Raw genomic sequence first — 21,470 nt, forward strand, 5'->3', positions numbered from 1 at the left:
GACTAAACCCAGAAAAATAGAATACAAAAGCCTGATTTTCGCACAAAAATGAAACAAAAACACCCAAAAAACAACAGATCTAAACACAAATCAGCAAAAAACAAACACATCCACCAAAAAACAAGCCGCAACACAAAGAATCCACAACAAAGTCGAAGCATCTAAAAGCTCGGAGAAAAGTGCGAGAACTCGAAAGGAAAAAAAAACAAGAGATGAAGGCTTATAAATCACAAGCAAAAGAGGAAAGAGCAAGGAGAACAACGATCAAGGCAACAACAATCGAGAGCTTCAAATCGCCGGCGAGACTTCGGGAACTTTAGGAGAGAACAAGAGATAAGTGACGGTTGGGTGTTTCTTTGATGAGAAAATAAAAAATAAGAGAAGAGGGGAGACAGCCTTTTATAGGCCCGAGAAAAGGAACAACCCCTGCCACGTGGCAGGGTGTAGTTGGCTGGAATAGCAATTACAAAACTGCATTGAAGACCAATAATCATTATGGGGGCGATTTTTTAGGAATTAACTGCAAAAAATTCAAATTCATGGAGGGATTAGCAAAAAACGTTACAAATCCTAAACTTTTCAAATTCCACAACCCACTACCCAGATCAAAGACCCTAATCCAGATCATTCTAAACCGGTTAAAGATTTTGGAGCAGAAATTTTCCCAAGGCAATTTAATATAACCTAATTCGGATTTTTATATTCTACCTTGATCCGGATTGGCATCTACCACACCAGATCCGGATTGGGGGGCAACCAAGAGCAGAAAATTTTCTACCAGGAGCAGAAAATTTTCTGAAGCAGATATTCTACCTTAATCCGGATTGGCATCTACGACACCAGATCCGGATTGGGGGGCAACCGGGAGCAGAAATTTTTCTAAAGCAACCATTCTATCTTAATTCGGATTGGCATCTACCACACCAGATCCGGATTGGGGGGCAACCAGGAACATAATTTTTTCTGAAGCAAACATTCTACCTTAATCCGGAATGGCATCTACCACACCAGATCCGGATTGGGGGGCAACCAGGAGCAGAAATTTTTCTGAAGCAACCATTCTACCTTAATCCGGATTGGCATCTACCACACCAGATCCGGATTGGGGGGCAACCAGGAGCAGAAATTTTTCTCCTAAAGCAACTATTTAATTCTACTCCCTCATACAGAAAATCTGCATAAGGGAGTGGGGGGCAAATGATAAGGTATAAGAGACCCGACTAGGAATCAACCTGGATCTAAAGGATACCAGGCTCGATCGATAGACCGGGACCCCCCTCTCCCAGAATATTCAGATGGAGAGACCAGGCCCGGGTCCATCTTATGACCCGGATCCGGATCCACCTGCCTGCATAGGTCCAGATCAGGGCTAAGACCTCCATGAAGGAAGCCCCAGCAAGCACATGCACATCCCACAACCTACCAAGGAAAGGTACGTGGACACGTGACTATGACAGCTATCAACACCAACCCACCAGACAAGCACGACGCGTGTCAGAAGGCCGTTAGGACATTCTGGAGGTGGTCCTCCCCTGGACACGTGTAAACAATCCCCCAAGCCAGGCGTCCTCTGCTCCCAAGATCCAACGGCCCTGATTTAGAGGTAACTACCCCTAAACCCTACCTTTGGGCTATATATACCCCCAAGGCTGAAGGGTTTAGGGGTTAGAAAATATTCACAATCTGCACACTCACTCTCTCTCTCATATTCATACAGACATAGTAGCCTCTCAATTACATACATCTTCATCATCTCCAAAACTCTGTTCTTATTCTTACACCGGAGGCGCCGTGGGAGCCAAACCCCCCTTCCGGTGTTGTTTTGCAGATGCCCAACAAGCCGCTACACCTCATTTACACCCAGAAGGTCCAGGAACGGCGTCGGACGGAGCCGCCCACTCACCTGAGTTATCAGTCACTATAATCACTGCCTGAACATTTGTTACCCGCTTATCTCTATTTGTGGAATGGGAGGTCTAGGTAAAACCACTCTCGCGCAAAAAATCTACCATCATTCCACAATAAAGACTCATTTTGCTGGTTTAGCTTGGGTTTCCATTTCACGAAAGTGGCAATCAAAACTTGTATTGCCGCGGATTCTTGTAAGTCTTGTACCTGAGAAAAAAAATGAAATCCTAATGATGGACGATGACATGTTAGTGGAGAATCTACTGCAAATTCAGCAAAGGAAAAAATGCTTAATAGTCCTTGATGACATATGGTCAACCAATGCTTGGGATTCTTTAAAAGATGCCTTCACAGCTGAAAAATCTGTAAGCAAATTATTGCTTACTAGTCATAAAATTGATGTTGCTAAGCATGTAAATCCAAAAGGGTTCATTCACCGACCTGTACTTCTGAGTGCAGACCAAAGCTGGGAGTTTCTTCGATTGAAAGCTCTTTAAAGCGGAGATTGTTTAGGTACATGTTTCATTCACTCCACTCTAAGAACAAAACCCAATCTAGTGCAAAGTTAAGAAACATCTTTTGCAAATTTAGCTGATTTGATCCAGTGTAGAGTCAACTGATAGATTTTGAAGTTGCAGAGAAGTGCTCTGAAACTAGAATAAAATGCAGGTTTAATTTGGTAGAAACTTGAAAAAACATGCTAATTTAAATTGAAATGTGCGATCACATTAGTGACAATAATTTTGTTGTGGTTTTTTATTATTTTGCAGTGTCCGAGACCCTATCTTGTAATTAGCTTTTTAATTCTTTTTAAATGAGTGTTTTTGCATGAATGTTTGTTTCAGACATTACCAGAGACGTTCAAAGGATGGAAGAAACAATGATGGAAGTAGCTGAATCGTAAATGGGGGAACTCGTCCATAAGAGTATGGTTCAAGTGAGATTCAATGATGTGGACTCGTCATTTACAAAGTTCAAATCTTGTTCTCTTCATGATCTTATGAGGACCTAACTCTATCCCAAGCAAAAGTAGAAGATTTTTTTGAAGTTACTGATATTCGAAAAGAAAATGATTTTCATCTCAGTCCTTCTGTAGGCTCCAGGTTAGCTTACACTCGGCAACTTGTGGTGTATTTTGATAAGGGATGTACAAGCAAAGAAGCAAATTCCTACTTTGTCAAGCAAGTCAATCACCAACACTATCGATCAATGTTGCTAATCAATGACTTCCCGACGAGTTTGCCACCAATATTGGGGTCACATCTTGCTAATTTTATATCGACACTGAATTGTAATAAAACGACATGAATGTAAATCTGTCTCAGGTAGCTACTGTCAGGTGCAGATATAATAAAATGCAGGTGCTACTCCCAGTCCGAAATTAAAAAAATTCATCGACGTGAAAGTTGCAGGTGTGCCAGTTAACTTGCAAACCTGCAACTAACACTAGTGTTCTTCAAGATGTAAGACTTGGCATACAGATAAAAAAATGTAAAAATGTAGTAATTTTATCGTACTACACTCATGTGTATAGTCTATTGGATATGCAATTATCAGTAACAGAACAATATAATGACACATATCTCGTTTGATTGTTCTCCGTAGGATCATACTGCTGAAAGCTACATTTACAACAAGAGAGGTCAATTACGAACATATACTTGGAGTTTGGCGCAAGATACTTCAAAAGAACATATGCTAGTTTTATACACATGAAGGCAAGAACATATACTTATGTTATAAGTTGCAAAAGAGTATTAGTACAATTTACAAGTTTGTTTCTTAATATTAGGTTCTTAGAGTTGAATACAAGATATTCGCGCCTTTAGTGGCAAGCAACTAAAAGTTGGAGATGTAATGTAGAACAGATGATGACCTGGTGCATTATAAGTACAAACATTGCATTCATCCTACCACAGTTAAGGCCACAAAAACACGAAAAGAGATACAGAATGAAGCACTTTAGCCATGGCCATTTACTAATCCTGAATGAGAACTACATTGCTAGGGAGGCTGATGCATGTCGTGTACTGATACTGGTGGTCCTGTGGATGATGAATGTCTTCGATTCTTACTCCACAAAAACTGTGCAGAATCACCCCCGAGACTCGAAAAACCACTACTTGAAAGCTGTGCAGAATTTCCCAAAATACTATTAAGTGCTGAAGTTCCCAAAACACGTAATGATATCCTTCTCAACAAGTTTTTTGAATATATTATTAGTATGATATCCGTGACTCGCCAGCAGACCACCAGTGGCCAGCACCACTTTAAATTTATTTCCCTCCATCCCACACCTGTCAAACCAACTGTGTGGCAGCGGTACATGCATCATACACACCAATTGAAGGATGTGTGTGCCATCTGCGGCATAAAATGGAAATGGTTTTCGTACTGTCATCCTAATGGAAAATTCTTTGTTTGCCTCAAATGTGCTATTTGCCTATTTCCGTCCGTAGAGGACACGAAGATTCACCATCCAGCTCACACTCAACACCCATTAGCCTTGATCCAGAATCTATCCTCATTCAAATGTTATGCTTGCAAAGTCGAGGATAACATCAAAGACTTGTCTTATATATGCGCCATATGTCAGTTTTGGATTCACAAGAGTTGCGCGGATGCTCCTTCTTCTTTCTTATTCCAGTTTCATGATAAACACCCTCTTATCCTCAAATTTTCTCTTCCAAAAGCCTATCACAAATTTGCTCAGTATTGCCGACTCTGTCATGAAACACTGAATCGATTAAATTGGCTATACTATTGTTCAAAATGTCGATTTTTTGTCCATTTTCAATGTGCTAGATCAAATCTAATGCTGATCAGGTAATACTTCTGTCATATCTACTTGATTTCAATGTCTGGTCACTTTTCTGCCTATCAGTCCTGCAGATATTAATATCTTGTACATCTTATGGCATTTTCAGCTCTAGTGAAAATGATATATATCCGGATTTGGTGCACCTCCCGGCTACTGATGGATCATCATTACTTGAAAAATTTGTCAAGGTTATGATGAGCACACTGGACGGTAATAACAACAGTAGTTCATCAGGCACAACAAATCATATTAAGGATTGGGCTCATGATGAACATCATCTACAACTGATAACTATTAATGAGCTGCATAATCAGAACGATATTGATCAAACATTATTGTTATGTGATGGTTGTGTCAAGCCAATCCGGACTGATGGCGAGCAATTTTATGGTTGTGTAAGTTGTAAATACTTTCTTCACAAAGTCTGTGCAGAGTTGCCCAAAGAGATGGAGCACCACCTATGGCCAGGAATGAAGCTTTTTGCATTTAAGTTCAGTGAACGAGAAAATATCGTTTGTAATGTTTGTGGAGATATCTGCAACGGTATAATCTTCAGCAACTGCAGCATGCCTCTACATTCATCAGATGTAAAACTTCATATCGAATGTGCCATGCTACCAAAAATGATCAAACACGAAGCTCACCATCACCAACTTGTTCAACATCACACAACTAATTACGATTGCAAAGCCTGTGGAAAAAATAATACTCAATGTAAACACGGCTGTGAAAATTGCGATTTCTATGTATGTGGAGGATGTCTGATGAAGGCAGCAACACTTAAACACCGGTGGGATCCTCACCCCCTTTGTTTGATATATGATTCTAGTATGGTGATGGATCATGAGCACGACTTCAACTGCGAGCTTTGCTCTGAGGATATCGACACAAACTATTGGTTCTATCATTGCAATGATTGTGATCTTACATTTCACCAGCTTTGTGCTAATACTAATACCTTCACCCAACGCCAAATTATTAGCCACAATGAACACCCTCTTATCTTTTCTCCTTGTCTGCCAAGAGTTTATCACAACATTGATCGGTTTTGCGGAATCTGCAGACAGTTAATGAATTTATTCGAATGGATTTACTATTGTTCCCGGTGCAGCTTTTTCTCCCATTTTGACTGTGTTCAAAATGAGAATCAAATTTTGAGGTACTCCTTACTTTAATAGCATCAATCAAGGTGATAATTCAACCAATTACAATTAAACACGAAAAAATAATACAGACATTTTTTCTTCGCAGCTTTCACACAGGTTGAAATCAGGGGAGAAGAAACAGAGAAACTTGAAATCAAGGACATTCAAGGATTCTGGTTTATATCATACATGTATTCTTTATATTCTGGTCTTTAGTTCAAGATTCTTGTTTAGCAACATCTTCTGAGATTTCATTATGCTGTCACTTCAATTTCTACTCTGAATGTTATATAAGATTCTGCGTTCTATTCTTGGACATTTCCCCAAACCACAGGAAGCTGGAACATGCTGTTCACCGACGCTTTGCGACTTAAATGTTCTTCCGGTTTCCTGGCAGAGTGTTTAGGAAACCAAGTTTCCTGGTTTAGTACCAGGTAGGTTCTCCTGTACTTATATGTTGTCAATAAAACAATTTCCCGAACTTTCACTCTTCATAATTATCTTGATTTCAAGTTCTAGACTTCTTAAAATGGTATAAATATCATGTGACTGTGGATGAGACTGATCAGCAACACGAAATTCATGATTTTTTCCATTAATGTCCAGCCAACTACAACCAGGCGTTTTCTTTAGTCCCTTATCTCTGAGAAAAACCCTCATTCTTGCTACTTCATCCCATTTCCCAGCTGCAGCATATATATTGGATAGTAATATGTAGTTCCCAGCATTTTTTGGTTCCATTGTTATTAGCCTCTCAGCTGCCAACTCAGCCACTTTCATGTCAGGGTGTAACTTACAAGCACTCAACAAAGCCCCCCACACGCGAGCATCTGGCTTAAACGGCATACAATTTATGAGCTGCAATGCTTCTTTAATTCGTCCAGCTCGACCTAGAAGATCTACCATACAAGCATAGTGTTCCTCTTTAGGTCGGCAACCATACCTCTCAGTCATTTCTTTGAAACACTCCCATCCTTCATTTACAGAACCAGAATTAACACAAGCCGTCAAGACACTGAGAAACGTAACTTGATCTGGCTTCAAGTTTGTACGCTTCAATTGTACATACATATTAAAACATTGAAACCAATTCCCATGCTTAGAATACGCACTAATCATAGAATTCCAGGCTATTACATCTTTATGAGTAAATTCATCTTCGTCAAATAGCTTCTGTGCCATTTCTATACATCCACATTTAGCATAACTTGCAAGAAAGGCTGTAGTCACAGAGGGAAATGAAGTTAATCCGCATTTTGTTGAATATCCATGTAAGTACTTTACTTGTTCTAATGCCCCTTGACTAACAAAAGCAGGCAAGATGTTAACCATCGATATGAAATCAATTTTATAGCCCTCCAATTGCATCTCTCCAAAGAAAGACACAGCGTCAACAAACTGCTCATGGCTAACAAATCCTTTAATCATCGTACTCCATGAGATTTCAGTCTTGTTTGTAACTAAATCAAATACCTTTCTGGCACTAGCCAAACCACCACATTTGCAGTACATGTCAATGAGGGAGTTATGCACAGACACCTGATAGCCTAAACCATTTCGTATCACATGACCGTGCATTTCCTTACCTCTCTCAAGAGACTTCACTTCCGCAATAGCAGAAATAGCAGCCAATGCTGTAAACAAGTCAGCTCTAATCCTCGATCTCACCATTCCCAATAAAAGCTCCAACGATTCTACAGCACACCCATTCCGCGAATACCCTGAAATCATCAAATTCCACACAACACAATCCTTTCCAGGCATTCGATCAAACAACAATCTCGCAACCTCCAAACACCCCACCTTGGAATAAAAACTAAGCAACGCAGTATTCACTGCCAAATCATCACTCAAACCACTCACATTAACCACACAATGCACCATTCTCCCAACTTCCAACGACATCATATCACAAGCCCCTCTCAACAAATTCACAATCGTAACCGAATTAGGCCAAACCCCTCTCACTCTCATCCTCCCAAAAACCCGAAAACTCTCCTTAAACTCACACCTCTTACACGCCTCAAAAATCAAAAAATTCCAAAACTCAACTCCCCCATTAGTCATTTCCTCAGTCACATCACATGCATTCCAAGAACCACTATAATCAACAACCCTATTCACAAACTCAAAACTATGAAACCCAAGTTTTACAACATGCCCATGAATCTTTTTATAATTTTCAACATCACAAAGCTCCAAACAACACTTCAACACACAAAAGTAAGAATTTTCATTAGGGTTTAAACAATTCTTGATCATTTCTTGAAAAACCACAAGGGCTTTCTTGAACTCACCAAACTCATAAAGATTACAAATAAAAGAGTTATATACTATTGGGTTTGGGTTGGTACAAGATTTAAAGACTTGTTGGGCTTGTTTGAACAGGCCCAGAGTGGTGTAGTTGTCAATGAGCTTGCAACAAAGTGTAGGGTTTTGATGAAGGCCATGCAGAATGTATCTTGCATGGATTTGAAGGAGGTGATTTGGGTTGTTAAGAAGGTTTAAAAGAGGGAGATTTGAGCTGAAAGATTGAGTTTTGGTTGTGTAAATGGGCATGAGTTTTGGAGCGAAAGTGTAGGGTTTCATAAGTCTTGAGAGTTGAGAAGTGTGGAGTTGCATGTTTGGTTTCGAACTCAAATCAACTGCTGTTAACCTGTGTATATAAATATTTGGAGATCTGAAAATTTTGATCATTTATCGAATTTAAAAATGAAATAAATTCTTGCAAATATGTTAAGATTGAAAAAGTTTATTTATTTGACAAGTTTATTGTTTGAGAATACAACATGTGATGTAGTATTTATTTCATGATCTTTTCTATTTAGAGAGCATGATATTTGCATCCCTTAAATTTAGTCAAAACTCAATTTTGTATATCTATTTTTATAAATTCAAGTTTTCATCCCTTTATTTTGAAATTAGATTCAACATGCATCCTTTTTGCCTAATTAATTAGCCCTACTTATTGTCTCCTATAATATATCTCATCTTTTCTCTTTAAGAATAGATAATATATGTTGTTGAAGAAAATAATTTGGGCTAAAAAATTGATAAATTTTGGCAAAAGGGGTGTAACTTGGAACGGATTTTAAAAAATGGAAGATGCAAACTGCAATTTCCGAAAATAGATATACAAAGTTGAGTTTTGACCAAATTTAAGGGGTGTAAAATGTAATTCTCTCTTTCTATTTATTTAACATTAAATTATTATTTTTTATTTAATTAATAATTTAATGTAAGTTAATTATATTCAATATCAACCTACTATAATATTTTACACACAAATGTAATGAGAATTCTTCAAATTTTAAATTCACAAATGACGATTTGATTTGCCTTATAATCTTTATCCTTTTTTTTGAAGAATAATAGATTTAATTCAATAATAAAAAGTCATACGACATCTACACAAATGATCCAGTCGAACAAACATAAAATGGATCAAATCGTCGGTCTTCATGCAAGTCTTCGTGCAACGACCATCAATCACAATCCCAACGCGTTTGAGCTATCGACCATAAATATAACTCAGTATAAACCTTCATCACTAAATCAGATCCAGCACTCATGATAAAGGAGAGAAATAAACAAACTCTCATCAAGGAGAGAAAATAAACTGAAAATCTAAATAAAAAATTCAGATCTGAAAAAATGAAACTTAAAAAGAGATAATCATTTCACCCTCAAATCCAATATGTTCCGCTTGAATTCAAGATGAAAGAAAATCCAAATTCTGACAATTAGATTTAAAACAAACTAAATAGGTAAAAATTCTTCCCTGAAAAGAAAAATTATTGAAAGAAATAAAAGAAATATAAAACAAATCAACAGATTTGGGGATTTTCACCGGATAAACCGATAGAAGCACGGTTAAAAGAGGCTGATTTTGCCGAGGAGGCTAGGTTTTTGATAAGATATCTTTTGATAAGATATTGCGCTAACAATCTAATATGACTATAATCTTTATCCTTGTTCAATTGTTCCAGAACCATAGTTTGCGTAATCCTTTTCGCAAAATGAATTTTTTTTAAACAAATTAATGATAGATGATATAATAAAACTTCCCCAAGTATGTGAGGCAACATATTTGTAATTGCAAAATTTATTTAAAAAATGAGTACGGTTAGGTTCCCAAAAAATTTCACCAAAAAATTTATTAAATGATGTAGCAAATACATGACGGTTTTTAATTTGTGAGCGCATATGTATGCACCCGAGATCCTATATTATTATTAGATAAGTTGTTATCTACAACGTGACACATAAGTATTTGGGAAATTTTTTGGAGAAATAATTTGGGAAACCTAGTAAATCTCTTAAAAAATACACTATATTTAATCCTCTAAGTATCCAACACTACAAGAAAACATGTTAAAAACTTGCGGACACAAAAAAGACCGTTTGGAATCTGACAAAATATAACCGATCATTATGCATATTTTGGCCCTGATCTTTTTTGAATTTTAGTCAATTTCTCGTTTTCTAGACAAAACCGAGTGTATGTCACTCCACATATGCGTACGTGATGACACGTGTACAAAGTGGATTCACGTATTTTTAATAAGCAATGGCACATAACTGACTGAAAATTTGATCAATTTAATGGTAAAGCCGACCAATATAGGCGACCAATTTTGAACCGATCACATTCTTACGGTCGGTTTTGTCTTGGTAGTGTAGCTAGGATATTTCCTCATGCTAAAATTTGGAGATTGACAATAAGTTTATGCTAAATCTTAAATAATCCCCCCCCCCTTTATACTACATAAATTGTAATCATGAAGCCAACCAATGAATCTCACCTTTCTAAAAATATAGTTAAAGCACACACTATACCATAATGTCTATCATACTGTATTGCATTACACCAATTACTTTAACAATGCATGTCTCCTCCTCACACTGGATTTTCATTACAAAAACTCGAAAAAGAAGAGTGTCCCAAGATTGTTATCATATTCGAATGATTTTTTTTGAACATGCTGTCGAATGTCTCCTCAACATTAGTCAGTTGGTGGTGCTTATTTTCTGTCTTTTGGTTACATTTATCTGGACCACAACAGAGCCAATCCTTTCTTCCTTTCTTTCACTTCTGACTCTTTGATTGGGTACCTAAATTTAAATTACCCACAAATATACACGTGTCAAATCATATATTTTTTCACATAAAATGGTACTCCCTCCGTCCTGTTGATTTAGATATGTTTACTATTTGCACGCATTTCGAGGCTTCTATAAAATAGTGTTCCGTAATGATTTTTTTTTAATTTTTTTTCATGAATAAAGGTTTAAACATAAAACTTTTATACAGAAAAGAAAATAAAAAATATATAATGGAATTATACTTTAAATGAGCATTGAAAAGCGTGTCAAAAAGTGACGTAGAGAATTTAATGGGACGGAGAGAATATACATTTATCCTCGAAATGTAATATATATAAACGTTCGGTCTAGAAACAGACTCTAGATTTGATCTATTCAAATCCACAATTAAGCGGGAAGGTATATTTTTTCTTTTATTTTTCTCCAAGTATATTACTCGATTTTATGTTTGATTTAGTTCAGGTCTTGCTCTAACAATTTAAAATCTTAGACGGACGGATTATTTAACAGAGCTCAATTTAGAAATTTAGAGATGAACTCGGATTCGAGTCCTGCGACCCCCAATTATTTAATGTAAATAACACTTTAAGGGGGCGTTTGGTTCGTCTCGGGGAAACGGAATGGAATCGAGAAAGGGAAAGGAAGAGAAAGGAAAGGAAAGATTCAGAATTGTTTTACGTGTTTGGTTCAGATCTGGAAATGGAATGAAAATTTACATGAATACATTTATTTTTGATTTTTTAATATTAAGCAATCTCAATATAGTCAAATATATTTATATTATAACAGTATAATATATTAACATTATAATAAATATAAAAATCTAATTATTTAATTGCACCATTAACTTTTTTAATAAATTAACATATAAATTTATATAAAAATTATTTTTAATTTATAAAAACTAAATTATAAATCATTTTTAATTTTTAAAATTAATTTCATACTGATGTAATTTTTTGATCCAAGATTTAAATTATAATTGAAATAAGAAAATAAAAGTGGGAAAGAGTGTTCAAATACCTAGCGAGAGGTGAGGAATGGGGTTTGAGGAATAAGGGATAAACCTACAACTAAAAAAGGGTTTTCGGAATGATTGTTTTTACGAAACAAACATTAACAAAGGGAATCAGCCCAATTCTTTCCCTTTCCCTTTATTAAATATCTTGTATCAAACGCCTCCTAAGATTTTAGACGGATTTGTTACTTTCCTCCATCAATTATTTAAGAGTCTTTGAGTGTAAACCTACCATTATTCCGCAATAAAAAGGTGAATATAAATTAATATTCAGATCGGTCCTTAAAAAAGTAAATTTATAGCACCTAAGGAATAAAATTTTAGCGTAGGATTTGGCGAGCGAAGGTGAGGTGTAAAGGGGACAAAGTCCATAATATTGAGTAGCTTAGACACAAAACTCTAATGATAATTAGAAAGGTAAAAGTTAATCAAATTATAAAAAGGAAGAATAAAATTATTTGGTAAGTGTCACTATTAACAAAAGCTTCATTAAAGGTTGTAATCTTAATTTGTCAAGTAAAATCATGACATTGACACCAAAAAAGCAGATATTTTATTGTTATTTAGTGTTTATAATTATACATACATTTTATGTTCTTTTATGTTAGGTAGTGAGGGAATGTGATTGTTTATATCATTTTATTCCACAGAGAGATGGTTTGAATGGACGGGACTTATTAGGACCAAGGGAAATAGTTGTAATTTTGTTGTATATCTACACATTCTCATGTTTAAAATGGTGTGTATGCAAGAACAAAAATCCAAAGTTAGTTAAAAAAGCAGAGGGGTGGGTCATAAGAAAGATGTTTGCTAGGACGAGAACTTTCGGGGGAAAATGCCCAAAATATACGTATTTGAATATTAACGATCCAAAATATTGAGATTTGGAGTGCATGGGAAAGAAGTATTCGATTTTACAAAATACATATATTTTACAAATACGCATCCCACGACACATATTTCAAATATGTCTATCTTCACTTATTTTTTTAATATTTATTAAAGATCTGTATTACACAAATGCGTATCTAATTTTAATTACTATTTTTTTTTATATTTTTCAGTTTTTGATTACTGAAATAAAAGCATGCGTATCCCATGATGCACATTTTAAGAATGCGTATCTCTAGATACGTATGTACCACATGTGTGTCACGTCGGTATTTTTGGCCATTAATTTTAAATTTTGGGCATTTTGGGCCATCTATTATCTGTGATGGGCATTTAGGGCTATTATTTTTTTGTTTAATTTTATTTTAGTCCGGGGTAAATATCATTTTCTCATAGACCGAATGGATAATATATTTAATTTTATTTTAGTCTGATGATGACACTAAATGAGCTAAAAAAAATTCTTTCAAATATTTATCTTTATTTTAACGTGTTTATTATTTTATTTTAACCTGATGACATTATATCGATCAAATGAATTTCCTTTCAAAAATAATTCTCATCATATTGGAGTTTGAGTTTATTTATCGAGTCAAGTTGAACTCAAAAATAATCGAACCTGAAAATTATGTTCGAACTCGATCCTGAAAAATAAACGACTCGAGTTTGAGCTGTCTGCGAGTTTTCGAGATTATTGAGTTTTTAATCAAGTTTTCGAGTTTATCGAGTTTTTAACGAGTTTTCGAGTCTATTATGATTATTATCGAGTTTTCCAATTTTGATTTCGAATTCACGAAACTTATTTGATTATATTATCTTATTTTTAAATTTAACCTAAAAATACCATTTCATTTAAAAGTATTTCAGAATAATACACTTAATACTTTTAGTACTCTACTTTTCCAATCAATTAATAATATCCTAATATCATCAATTCATAAAATATGCTTTTTATTTTTATTGCGAACTTAACATCTTAAATAATATACAATAATAATTATAAAAATTATAATTTTTTTATCGTGAACAAATTAGAATATTGCTTCTTCAAAATTGGCACCATGAATCAAGAGTCGTTAGTAATTTTTATAACGTTATATATTGCAACTAGAAGTTACAACTTATAAATAATATTTATAATTAACAACTGAACTTAACGCATCGACTTATCAAATAATTAACCATATGGTAATAATGGAGATGTAAGATACATTTCAATAATATTAATAACTTTTAATATATATCACTCTAACTATCTTATTTATTAAAAAATATATTTTCATTATATTTATAATGTTAGTTGATGCCAAATTCTCTAATTCGAGTTATTGATTGCTATGTATAAATATAACCTTGTAAGTATTATATTTTGTAAGTAATTAGCCTAAAAGAGTTAATATAATTTAAATTTTAAGTATAAAATAGTCATTTCGAAAATAATGAGCCCAAAAATGTGTTCGAACTTGAGCTTAATAACAAGTTCAAATCGAGTTGAGCCTATTTTATCGAATCGAGTATGAGACGGTTCGGTTCGAATTACTGGTACGATACGTATGTCTTTAATTAAATAGTAAAATAAAAGTTACAAATACAAAAGTAAACTCATTCTCGCGTTGCAAACACCCCTCCATGAATTAGGTCCCAAAACCTCCATATATAAAGTGACATTATGATACTTCTTTTTGACTAAGCAATCTATCATACACAGTTACACACTCTAGAAAAGCATCCTCTTAACATATATTACATTTTTCACTTATAAAACTTCATTTCTTAAGCAAATTTTTGCAAGAAAATGGACGAGTCATGGAGAATGCCAATGGGATTGTCCTCCACAAACCCTACAATCCCACGTCGAAAATCAACTGAACATGCATCTAGTAAGCTTTTCTCCGGTGAGCCAACGCCACTAGACCCCGAAGACTTCGACGACGTCTTTGGGGGCCCACCGCGGACTGTTCTTTCCCGCCAATTCTCCCGCGGCGACATGCAAAGTCTTTCGTACGAGCACATTTTTCGGAAGCCGGAGAAATTTGTTTCTCCGGCGACTACCGGCAGGAACTTGCCGGAATTTAGGATTCCGGCTGCCGGAGGAGGGAAGAGAGTTGATGAGTTTTATGTTGACGTGTTTAGGAATGAGACGGAGGAGAGTAGGAGGTGTAGGTCGAGATCAAAGTCGAAAACGACGAATTCTAAGTCGAATTCGTCGTCGGTGTTGAGTTCGGAGGAGTTTAGTCCTTTCCAGCCTATGATCAGTGATGAAGATGCTTCTTTCCCTGTGTTTGCTTCAAAGCTCAGGTACTACCTTTTATTTATTTTTTAATTAATACATTTAATTTTAATAAATTTGTACCATAAAAAATTTTCCATCAACTTCGAATAAGTAGCTAATTTTTGATGATAGTGAGTAATAATCTAGACCTGTCCTTTGACTAATAAAAATTGTGATCAATTTATCTTTTTGCTAATTGATAACACACGCACACGCTAGGAATCGAACTCGACCTCCTGCAAGGGGTACAAGAGCTCAACCACTGCACCAACACTAAGTTGATAAATTGTGATCAATTTCTATTGCATGGAAGAAAAACAAATTTGAATCTTGTTTGATGGATCATTATACAACTTAGCACCCTCTACCTCCAAAATTCATTTTTGGATCGAACAGTGAGTCAGTTAGAAACTCGTCTTTGGGGCACTAATCTACATTTGTGTCCAAAACAGACATCTGTGAGATATTAGGGGTAGGAGGGATCAGAACTCGATACCATATCAAGTTATCAGTTCAGCTCTTCTGATGCTAGGAGAAGAGCCTAATAAAATCATATTAAATGTTTTTTGAGTTCTTAAAATCTACTTTCCCGTGTTACTGAAAATTTCTCACCTAACTCCGAGATCTCCTCTAGAGTTCATATGCTTAAATGTGCTGGTTTTATAGTTTTCTTTGATAAAACTGGAGATTATGTTTAGGGGAGTTTAGTTTACTCTTTTCAATCTATATACACTGCTTAAAACACATTGCAATTTTGATTTTGGATAAATGGAACATATAAATCAAAAATAATAATTAAACTCATGGCCGACCTCTCTTTAGTGGAGACCCTACCAGGCTTATGGTTTAGCCTTAAAGAAAAAGAGCTATTATGTCACAGCATATGATATGATAAGTAATGGCCTTCTATGTTGGGTTCATTAGTCAGTGTGGATAGCAAGTTTGTTTTAGATATTGATTTATTTTCGGAATTGAGGAAAGAATTTCATCCTGAGGAATTTCGGAAATCATAAGAAAGGAGGTGTTAGGAGGATTTAACTGGATCATATATTGTTTGACAGTGGTTACCTTTCTTTCTCGGTGATGAAAAGTTAAATTTTTAAGTATTGTCCGACACTGGTTACCTTTCTTTCTCGGTAATGAAAAGTTAAATTTTTAAGTCTCGATAGAGACTTGAGAGGCTGACAAGCATTTTAAATTTGTGCTACCCCGTTTCTTTATAAAATAGGCGTGAAATCGCAGAGTAATAATGTAAGTTAGACCAGCGAAATTGTGACACAATTTAAAAAACTGAGTAGCTTGAGCAGGAGCCAGACATATGTTGTTCTGCTATCACAAGACACAATATGTTGTTAACATTGTGCAAGTGTTGAAGTGAAGGCTTATGAACAGCTTATATTACTGAATGCATGTTTCAGATGTGGTTTCTTAAATGTTCTTTGCACTTATTTTTTTTAATCTTTATTCGAAGGCCAATAAATGTTCCTTCTAGATGGAAGACATCAACAGCGATGCAAAAAGTAGTGCAACAGAAACAGGGAATGCCAGATTTTTCATGCAGCCGTCCTTCTGTTGCTGAAAATGAACATTTTGAGAGTTTGAAAAACACCGATTTTGGATTCTCTAGACGCGTGTCTTCTCCGGAAACGTCCAACCTTGGTCCTAATTCATATAGTAGCTTCAAAGTATCAGTAGATGATCTAGAGGTCAATTCCCCTTCATCTGTTGTATCCTCCCTTCTTCAAGAACAACAATATAGGACCAACAAAATTCAAGAAGAGGAGGAAGGTGATGACGATGAAGTAATGAGCTCTTACGTTATTGAGATTAATGCTGATGATAAGGAACAAACAGATAATGTAGGAGGTGTTGCTGAAGCTATTGAATGGGCAAAAGGGAAATTTCAGTCGCAAAGTTTACTAGAAGACTGGGGCATTAGACAACCTGAGAAACAAGTTTCTGCTGAGATGCCAGGTAAGTTTACAAATCTCCTTACAACTGTACTGATAATCATCATTTTGTAATCCTATGAGTTGCTGCTAACTATGAATGTTCATGGACTCGCAGAAACACCTGCTGTGCTTCCGCTTACTGATGCACAATTATATGGATATGCATCACTGGACTTACAACTGGTAATTTTGTTATGCATAAGTGTAATGTTATTTAAAGGGAAAAAAGTGTTTATCGTCGATGTTTTAGGTTAAAAAACTGACATTATAACTACCAACTGTCTGTCAATGTTAACTGACGCGTGGAGGAAAACATTGGTGGTTGTAGATATTGTACGGGATAAAGTAGTGGTGGCATTATTTGTACCAGTGTCTGCTTAGTAGATGACTGATGTGGAGAAGAAAACTGAGGGGGTCCGAAACAATATTGAAACAAATTTACAGCTGAACTACTTTTTGTCTTAAAAATCTAGCGATGGATTGTGGATGATGATCCGGTAGCTATATCCCAATGATCAATTCTGGATCTGCCTGTAACTCAATAATTAGTTTTGGTTGTTAATAGGTCCCCATTTATGCATGTGTTTTCATGTAACATGATTACTTGCTCCATTTTTCAGAGCGCTATCCCCTTGTCGGGACACTTGAAATGACTACTTTGTCAATGTTTTTATGTTTCTAACCATTTTCTTCATTTCAGATTCTGAATCAGAAGCAAGTTTTGACTAAAAGTCACTTTTCTTCTTCTTTATGTGTAGTACAGAAGGAAATGGCATTACTAGATGAAGAGATAAGGCTGTGGTCATCTGGAAAGAAAAGGAACATTCAATTGCTAATCTCAACTTTACACAATGTAATAACTAATTTCCCAAGATACTGCTCTATGATTGAGAACGTTGGAGTTAGTACTAATTCTCCTATTTTGGGTGCTGAAATATTAGATATTGTGGCCAAGTAGCGGCTGGTGCACAGTACCTCTAGCGATCCTGACTGAAAGCTCGAACTTGAACAAGGCTTATCAGAAAGCACGGCTGTGTCTGCATCCTGCCAAACTGCAGCAAAGGGGTGCAACTCCCCCTCAAAAATATATTGCAGAGAAGGCACTTACCATCCTTCAGGTACACTGTTTCTTGCCTACTTATGTACACGTGTATCGGTTTTAATGTCTCTCTGTGACCTCACACACCGACCACTGTAATATATCACTTCCTAGGGTGATTATGGTAGACTGGTACTGCACTAACATTGTCTTCAAACGTTACAAATGACAGTGTAGCCAAATATATACAAACTAATGACATAAAAAAGCATAAATGTGACATTTTGGATAGCAATATTGAATTTTAGAGATCTTAAGTTATATTTGCTTTATTGTTAAGAAAACGCTGCGCCAGTGGAAGAGTGAGATGATTAGGATTTTTAGCAACAAGCGACAAACAATTATTGGCATAATGTCAATCCAAAACACAAAGGGGCATGATTACCCATTATCTTGCTTATCATAAAAGCCCAAAGCTAATCAAGTTATCGTTGCCTCTTGCTATTATACAGAAACTCGACAGATTGGTATAAACGCTTTTCCAGTATGCTGCATATCTGATTAGCATTTTCATACTGAATTTGTGTAACCTAGATGCATTTTTTTTCTCAAACGATTCATTTGAACTGCCAAGACATGCCTCCATGAAATATAATATCGAACAGTCTGTTATTCTTCCCACGCACACACGTATGCAGTTAAACCTTTTATTCTTACAATTGATTGTGATTCTTATAGTACGGTTGATTCTGTGTCAGGATGCCTGGGCTACATATATATCCCAAGATTTCAATACAGCTAGAGGATAGATTATTTGGTAAAAGCTTGTAGCAATATATATTCAACTCGGATAAGAGTTTGGATCTAAACAGAGTTTGTGGAAACTATTTGTGTTTTGTACATTTATATACCAGACTGAACTGCTTATCGTTTATCAGTTCTGCAACTGAAAGTAAAGATACGCGCAGGAATGCAAGTTTTGTATCATATATAGTGGTGTAATGTGAAGTACTTTGTATCAGTTTTAGTGGATGTGTAATGTATTGCTGTTACATTAAGGTCTGGCGTTTTCTGTAATGCAAAAGAAAGTTGTTAAGTTGATCCAGTAGCTAAGTTCAATGAATTTTGAGTACATTATAAGGAGTTTACATGACATTGTTGACACAGATTTATCCAATTGATTAGATTTAGGATCCAGTCACGGTTGGCCTCTGTATGAATTAAGCATCGAATAGTTCCTTTTGAGGATGGTGAAACTGAGGTCACGTTTGCGTTTATAAACAGGGTCATTTTCTGTTGCAGACTCTATGAACCAGCTACAACTTAGAAGTGACAATAGAACAATGCATCAGCTGTAGTAATACCTGTTAGAATAATATAAGATGCTGGAAATGGCCATTCTCCAGCACCTTGAGTTTTTATCGTAACTGGTCCCTTGACATGGTATCACAGCTCAGACTGGCAGGTTCGATCGCTGCCACCTCCAACATTTCTGAAAATTTATAAGGGACACGAAAGGCAAATTTATGCCCCAAAGATGGTGCCCGTGATCCACTCTTTAACCCATAAATGGGCTTTCGAGTGAGGGGGAGTGTTAGAGTAATATAAGATCCCGGATATGGCCATTCTCGCTCATGTAAATTTCAAACTTGAAGTACCGGAAATTTTAAGATAGGAATCTTGCATAAGTACATGCACTAATATGTAATCGACTCAAATTATCGAATATCCCAATGCTTAAACGATGAATTACTATACATGTTCAATCTTATCTATCAGACACCTATAACTTACATTATAGCTAAAATCATAAGTTACTAATAACAGATGATCTGATGTTTCATAAGCCTATCCGCCTTCCTGGCCTGTCAGCTTCTTGAATTCTTCATCAGGAGTCTTGAGCATTACAGGCAAAGGAATTTTCACCCCACTTTCGACACATTCGATGTGCCTAGGCTTTATCCTCTTCTCTAGACTAAAAGCAAAATACTGAGGAAATTTTTTCAACTCTTCCAGACTACCCCCCATCTCATTTGCAAAGTAGTCGAATTTCGGCTTATAATTGTTCTCCAGACTAAATGTAAACAGTCCTGGACATCTTAAAACCATCCCTACAACATCACTTCTTGAAAGTCCTAAACTCACTAAATATTCCAACTTAGGAATGAGTGTTTTTTCGACACTAGAGACTAACAGAATTGCATCTTGGTAAGCCAGTGACTTTAAATCCTTAAACCCAAGTCTCTGAAGATAAATCAGAGCTGGTTTGAGCTGGTTTTTCACACTCGAGACGAGCAATCTAGGACATTTGTTAATGACCATTCTGAAATAATGTTCCGGGACTTTGAGGTCATTGTAGAGAAAATCAAAGACTGGGTTAAGATCAGTTTTGATGTCAGAAGTTAGGATTCTTGGGCACATTCCTAAGATTCTAGCCAAGTCTTTTTGATGAATGCCTTTCGATTGTAGGAAAGTGATCACAGACTGAATGGAGTACAAGGAGACTCTGTGAAGAGAAGGGTTTAAGGATAGTGCTCTACTTGAATCAACACCCATGATTTCAAGGCAAAGTATTTTTTCTTTAAATTCAAGGGAGATATTTTGATGTGTTGGTGTCTCAAGTGGATTCATTTCTGCATCGGCAAAGTCGGACGCGTTATCGTAAACGATATTTTTAAGTACATGGTCTGAGTACATCTTATCCTCCCGTGACTCTGCTTTACGAGTGGGATACAAAGTATATGTTTGGTTTTGTTTGGTTTTGGGTGTGTAAAGTGGATGCTTTTGGAGGAAGGTCTTGGGTTTTCTTGTAGAAACATTTGCTGGTTCTTGAGATGATATCGTTGAGAGTGATGATTTGTAAGCTAAAAAGCTTTGGGAAGAATGGAGTGCTGCTGCTGGTGGCGGCATTGTGTGTGTGTAGCTGAGTTACTTCCCTGTTCTTGTATATTTTTGGTTGCATGTGTTGAATGAAAATGCACACATGGCAGTTTTCTAGAAAGTTATTGGACCGTACAGGATTTTATGGATATATTAAGATCACAAGACCAGCCAGCAGCTGGTGACACCTCCCTTCAAATATCTACTTTCAAGTTACAATATCTCAAAAATTGTTTTAAGATTTAATTATAACTTCAACCTTAAACTAGGATATCATGTACACATAAATTCTCGAATAAGAAAAATCATACACGTCAATACAATAGACGCGATATGTATATTTTGATATTTTTTTCAGCAGATACTCGTAAATAATTAATGTTAGATATTTGCTGAGTAGAAAATAAATTACACCAATACATATTAGACTTAATTGTA

At 35.8% G+C, this 21,470-nt stretch overlaps 5 protein-coding genes across 7 annotated transcripts; 3 read left to right on the plus strand and 2 right to left on the minus strand.

Moving 5' to 3' along the window:
• Nucleotides 1-1,953: 1,953 nt before the first annotated feature.
• LOC141695117 (uncharacterized) lies at nucleotides 1,954-6,366 on the plus strand. The gene is made up of 5 exons (XM_074499375.1): nucleotides 1,954-2,273; nucleotides 2,368-2,421; nucleotides 2,754-4,734; nucleotides 4,836-5,888; nucleotides 5,981-6,366. The coding sequence occupies exons 3-5, from the start codon at nucleotides 3,929-3,931 to the stop codon at nucleotides 5,994-5,996; spliced, it is 1,875 nt and encodes a 624-aa protein (XP_074355476.1). The 5' UTR covers nucleotides 1,954-2,273; nucleotides 2,368-2,421; nucleotides 2,754-3,928; the 3' UTR covers nucleotides 5,997-6,366.
• On the plus strand, nucleotides 1,968-2,405 carry LOC141696549 (putative disease resistance protein At1g50180). The gene has a single exon (XM_074500676.1). It carries the CDS (start codon nucleotides 1,968-1,970, stop codon nucleotides 2,403-2,405), a length of 438 nt encoding a protein of 145 aa, XP_074356777.1.
• On the minus strand, nucleotides 6,325-8,136 carry LOC141696551 (pentatricopeptide repeat-containing protein At4g19191, mitochondrial-like). The gene has a single exon (XM_074500677.1). The coding sequence runs from the start codon at nucleotides 8,134-8,136 to the stop codon at nucleotides 6,325-6,327; it is 1,812 nt and encodes a 603-aa protein (XP_074356778.1).
• Nucleotides 8,137-14,569: 6,433 nt separating this feature from the next.
• LOC141695096 (uncharacterized) lies at nucleotides 14,570-19,300 on the plus strand. Of its 3 annotated transcripts, none has more exons than XM_074499353.1 (6): nucleotides 14,571-15,187; nucleotides 16,633-17,135; nucleotides 17,229-17,296; nucleotides 17,877-17,966; nucleotides 18,055-18,231; nucleotides 18,911-19,300. In XM_074499353.1, the coding sequence occupies exons 1-6, from the start codon at nucleotides 14,685-14,687 to the stop codon at nucleotides 18,959-18,961; spliced, it is 1,392 nt and encodes a 463-aa protein (XP_074355454.1). In that variant the 5' UTR covers nucleotides 14,571-14,684; the 3' UTR covers nucleotides 18,962-19,300. The 3 variants fall into 3 exon arrangements, 2 of the variants coding, with proteins under 2 accessions (XP_074355454.1, XP_074355455.1); XM_074499354.1 differs by having other exon boundaries at nucleotides 16,654-17,135; XR_012564274.1 differs by lacking the exon at nucleotides 18,911-19,300 and having other exon boundaries at nucleotides 14,570-15,187; nucleotides 17,872-17,966; nucleotides 18,055-18,193.
• Nucleotides 19,301-19,884: 584 nt separating this feature from the next.
• LOC141695115 (transcription termination factor MTEF1, chloroplastic-like) lies at nucleotides 19,885-21,106 on the minus strand. Its single transcript, XM_074499373.1, has one exon. The coding sequence runs from the start codon at nucleotides 21,060-21,062 to the stop codon at nucleotides 20,001-20,003; it is 1,062 nt and encodes a 353-aa protein (XP_074355474.1). The 5' UTR covers nucleotides 21,063-21,106; the 3' UTR covers nucleotides 19,885-20,000.
• Between the last annotated feature and the right edge of the window lie 364 nt (nucleotides 21,107-21,470).

This window comes from Apium graveolens, chromosome 11 (genome assembly GCF_009905375.1).
Source record: "Apium graveolens cultivar Ventura chromosome 11, ASM990537v1, whole genome shotgun sequence".
NCBI lineage: Eukaryota > Viridiplantae > Streptophyta > Magnoliopsida > Apiales > Apiaceae > Apium > Apium graveolens.

Coding starts and splice junctions, on each gene's coding strand:
- LOC141696549 (XM_074500676.1), top strand. CDS start 1,968: ATGGGAGGTCTAGGTAAAACCACTCTCGCGCAAAAAATCTACCATCAT.
- LOC141695117 (XM_074499375.1), top strand. CDS start 3,929: ATGTCGTGTACTGATACTGGTGGTCCTGTGGATGATGAATGTCTTCGA. Junction 4,735..4,835: donor TCAAATCTAATGCTGATCAG/GTAATACTTCTG, acceptor TGGCATTTTCAG/CTCTAGTGAAAATGATATAT.
- LOC141696551 (XM_074500677.1), bottom strand. CDS start 8,136: ATGATCAAGAATTGTTTAAACCCTAATGAAAATTCTTACTTTTGTGTG.
- LOC141695096 (XM_074499353.1), top strand. CDS start 14,685: ATGGACGAGTCATGGAGAATGCCAATGGGATTGTCCTCCACAAACCCT. Junction 17,297..17,876: donor CATCACTGGACTTACAACTG/GTAATTTTGTTA, acceptor TGTGTAGTACAG/AAGGAAATGGCATTACTAGA. Junction 17,967..18,054: donor TAATCTCAACTTTACACAAT/GTAATAACTAAT, acceptor CTGAAATATTAG/ATATTGTGGCCAAGTAGCGG.
- LOC141695115 (XM_074499373.1), bottom strand. CDS start 21,062: ATGCCGCCACCAGCAGCAGCACTCCATTCTTCCCAAAGCTTTTTAGCT.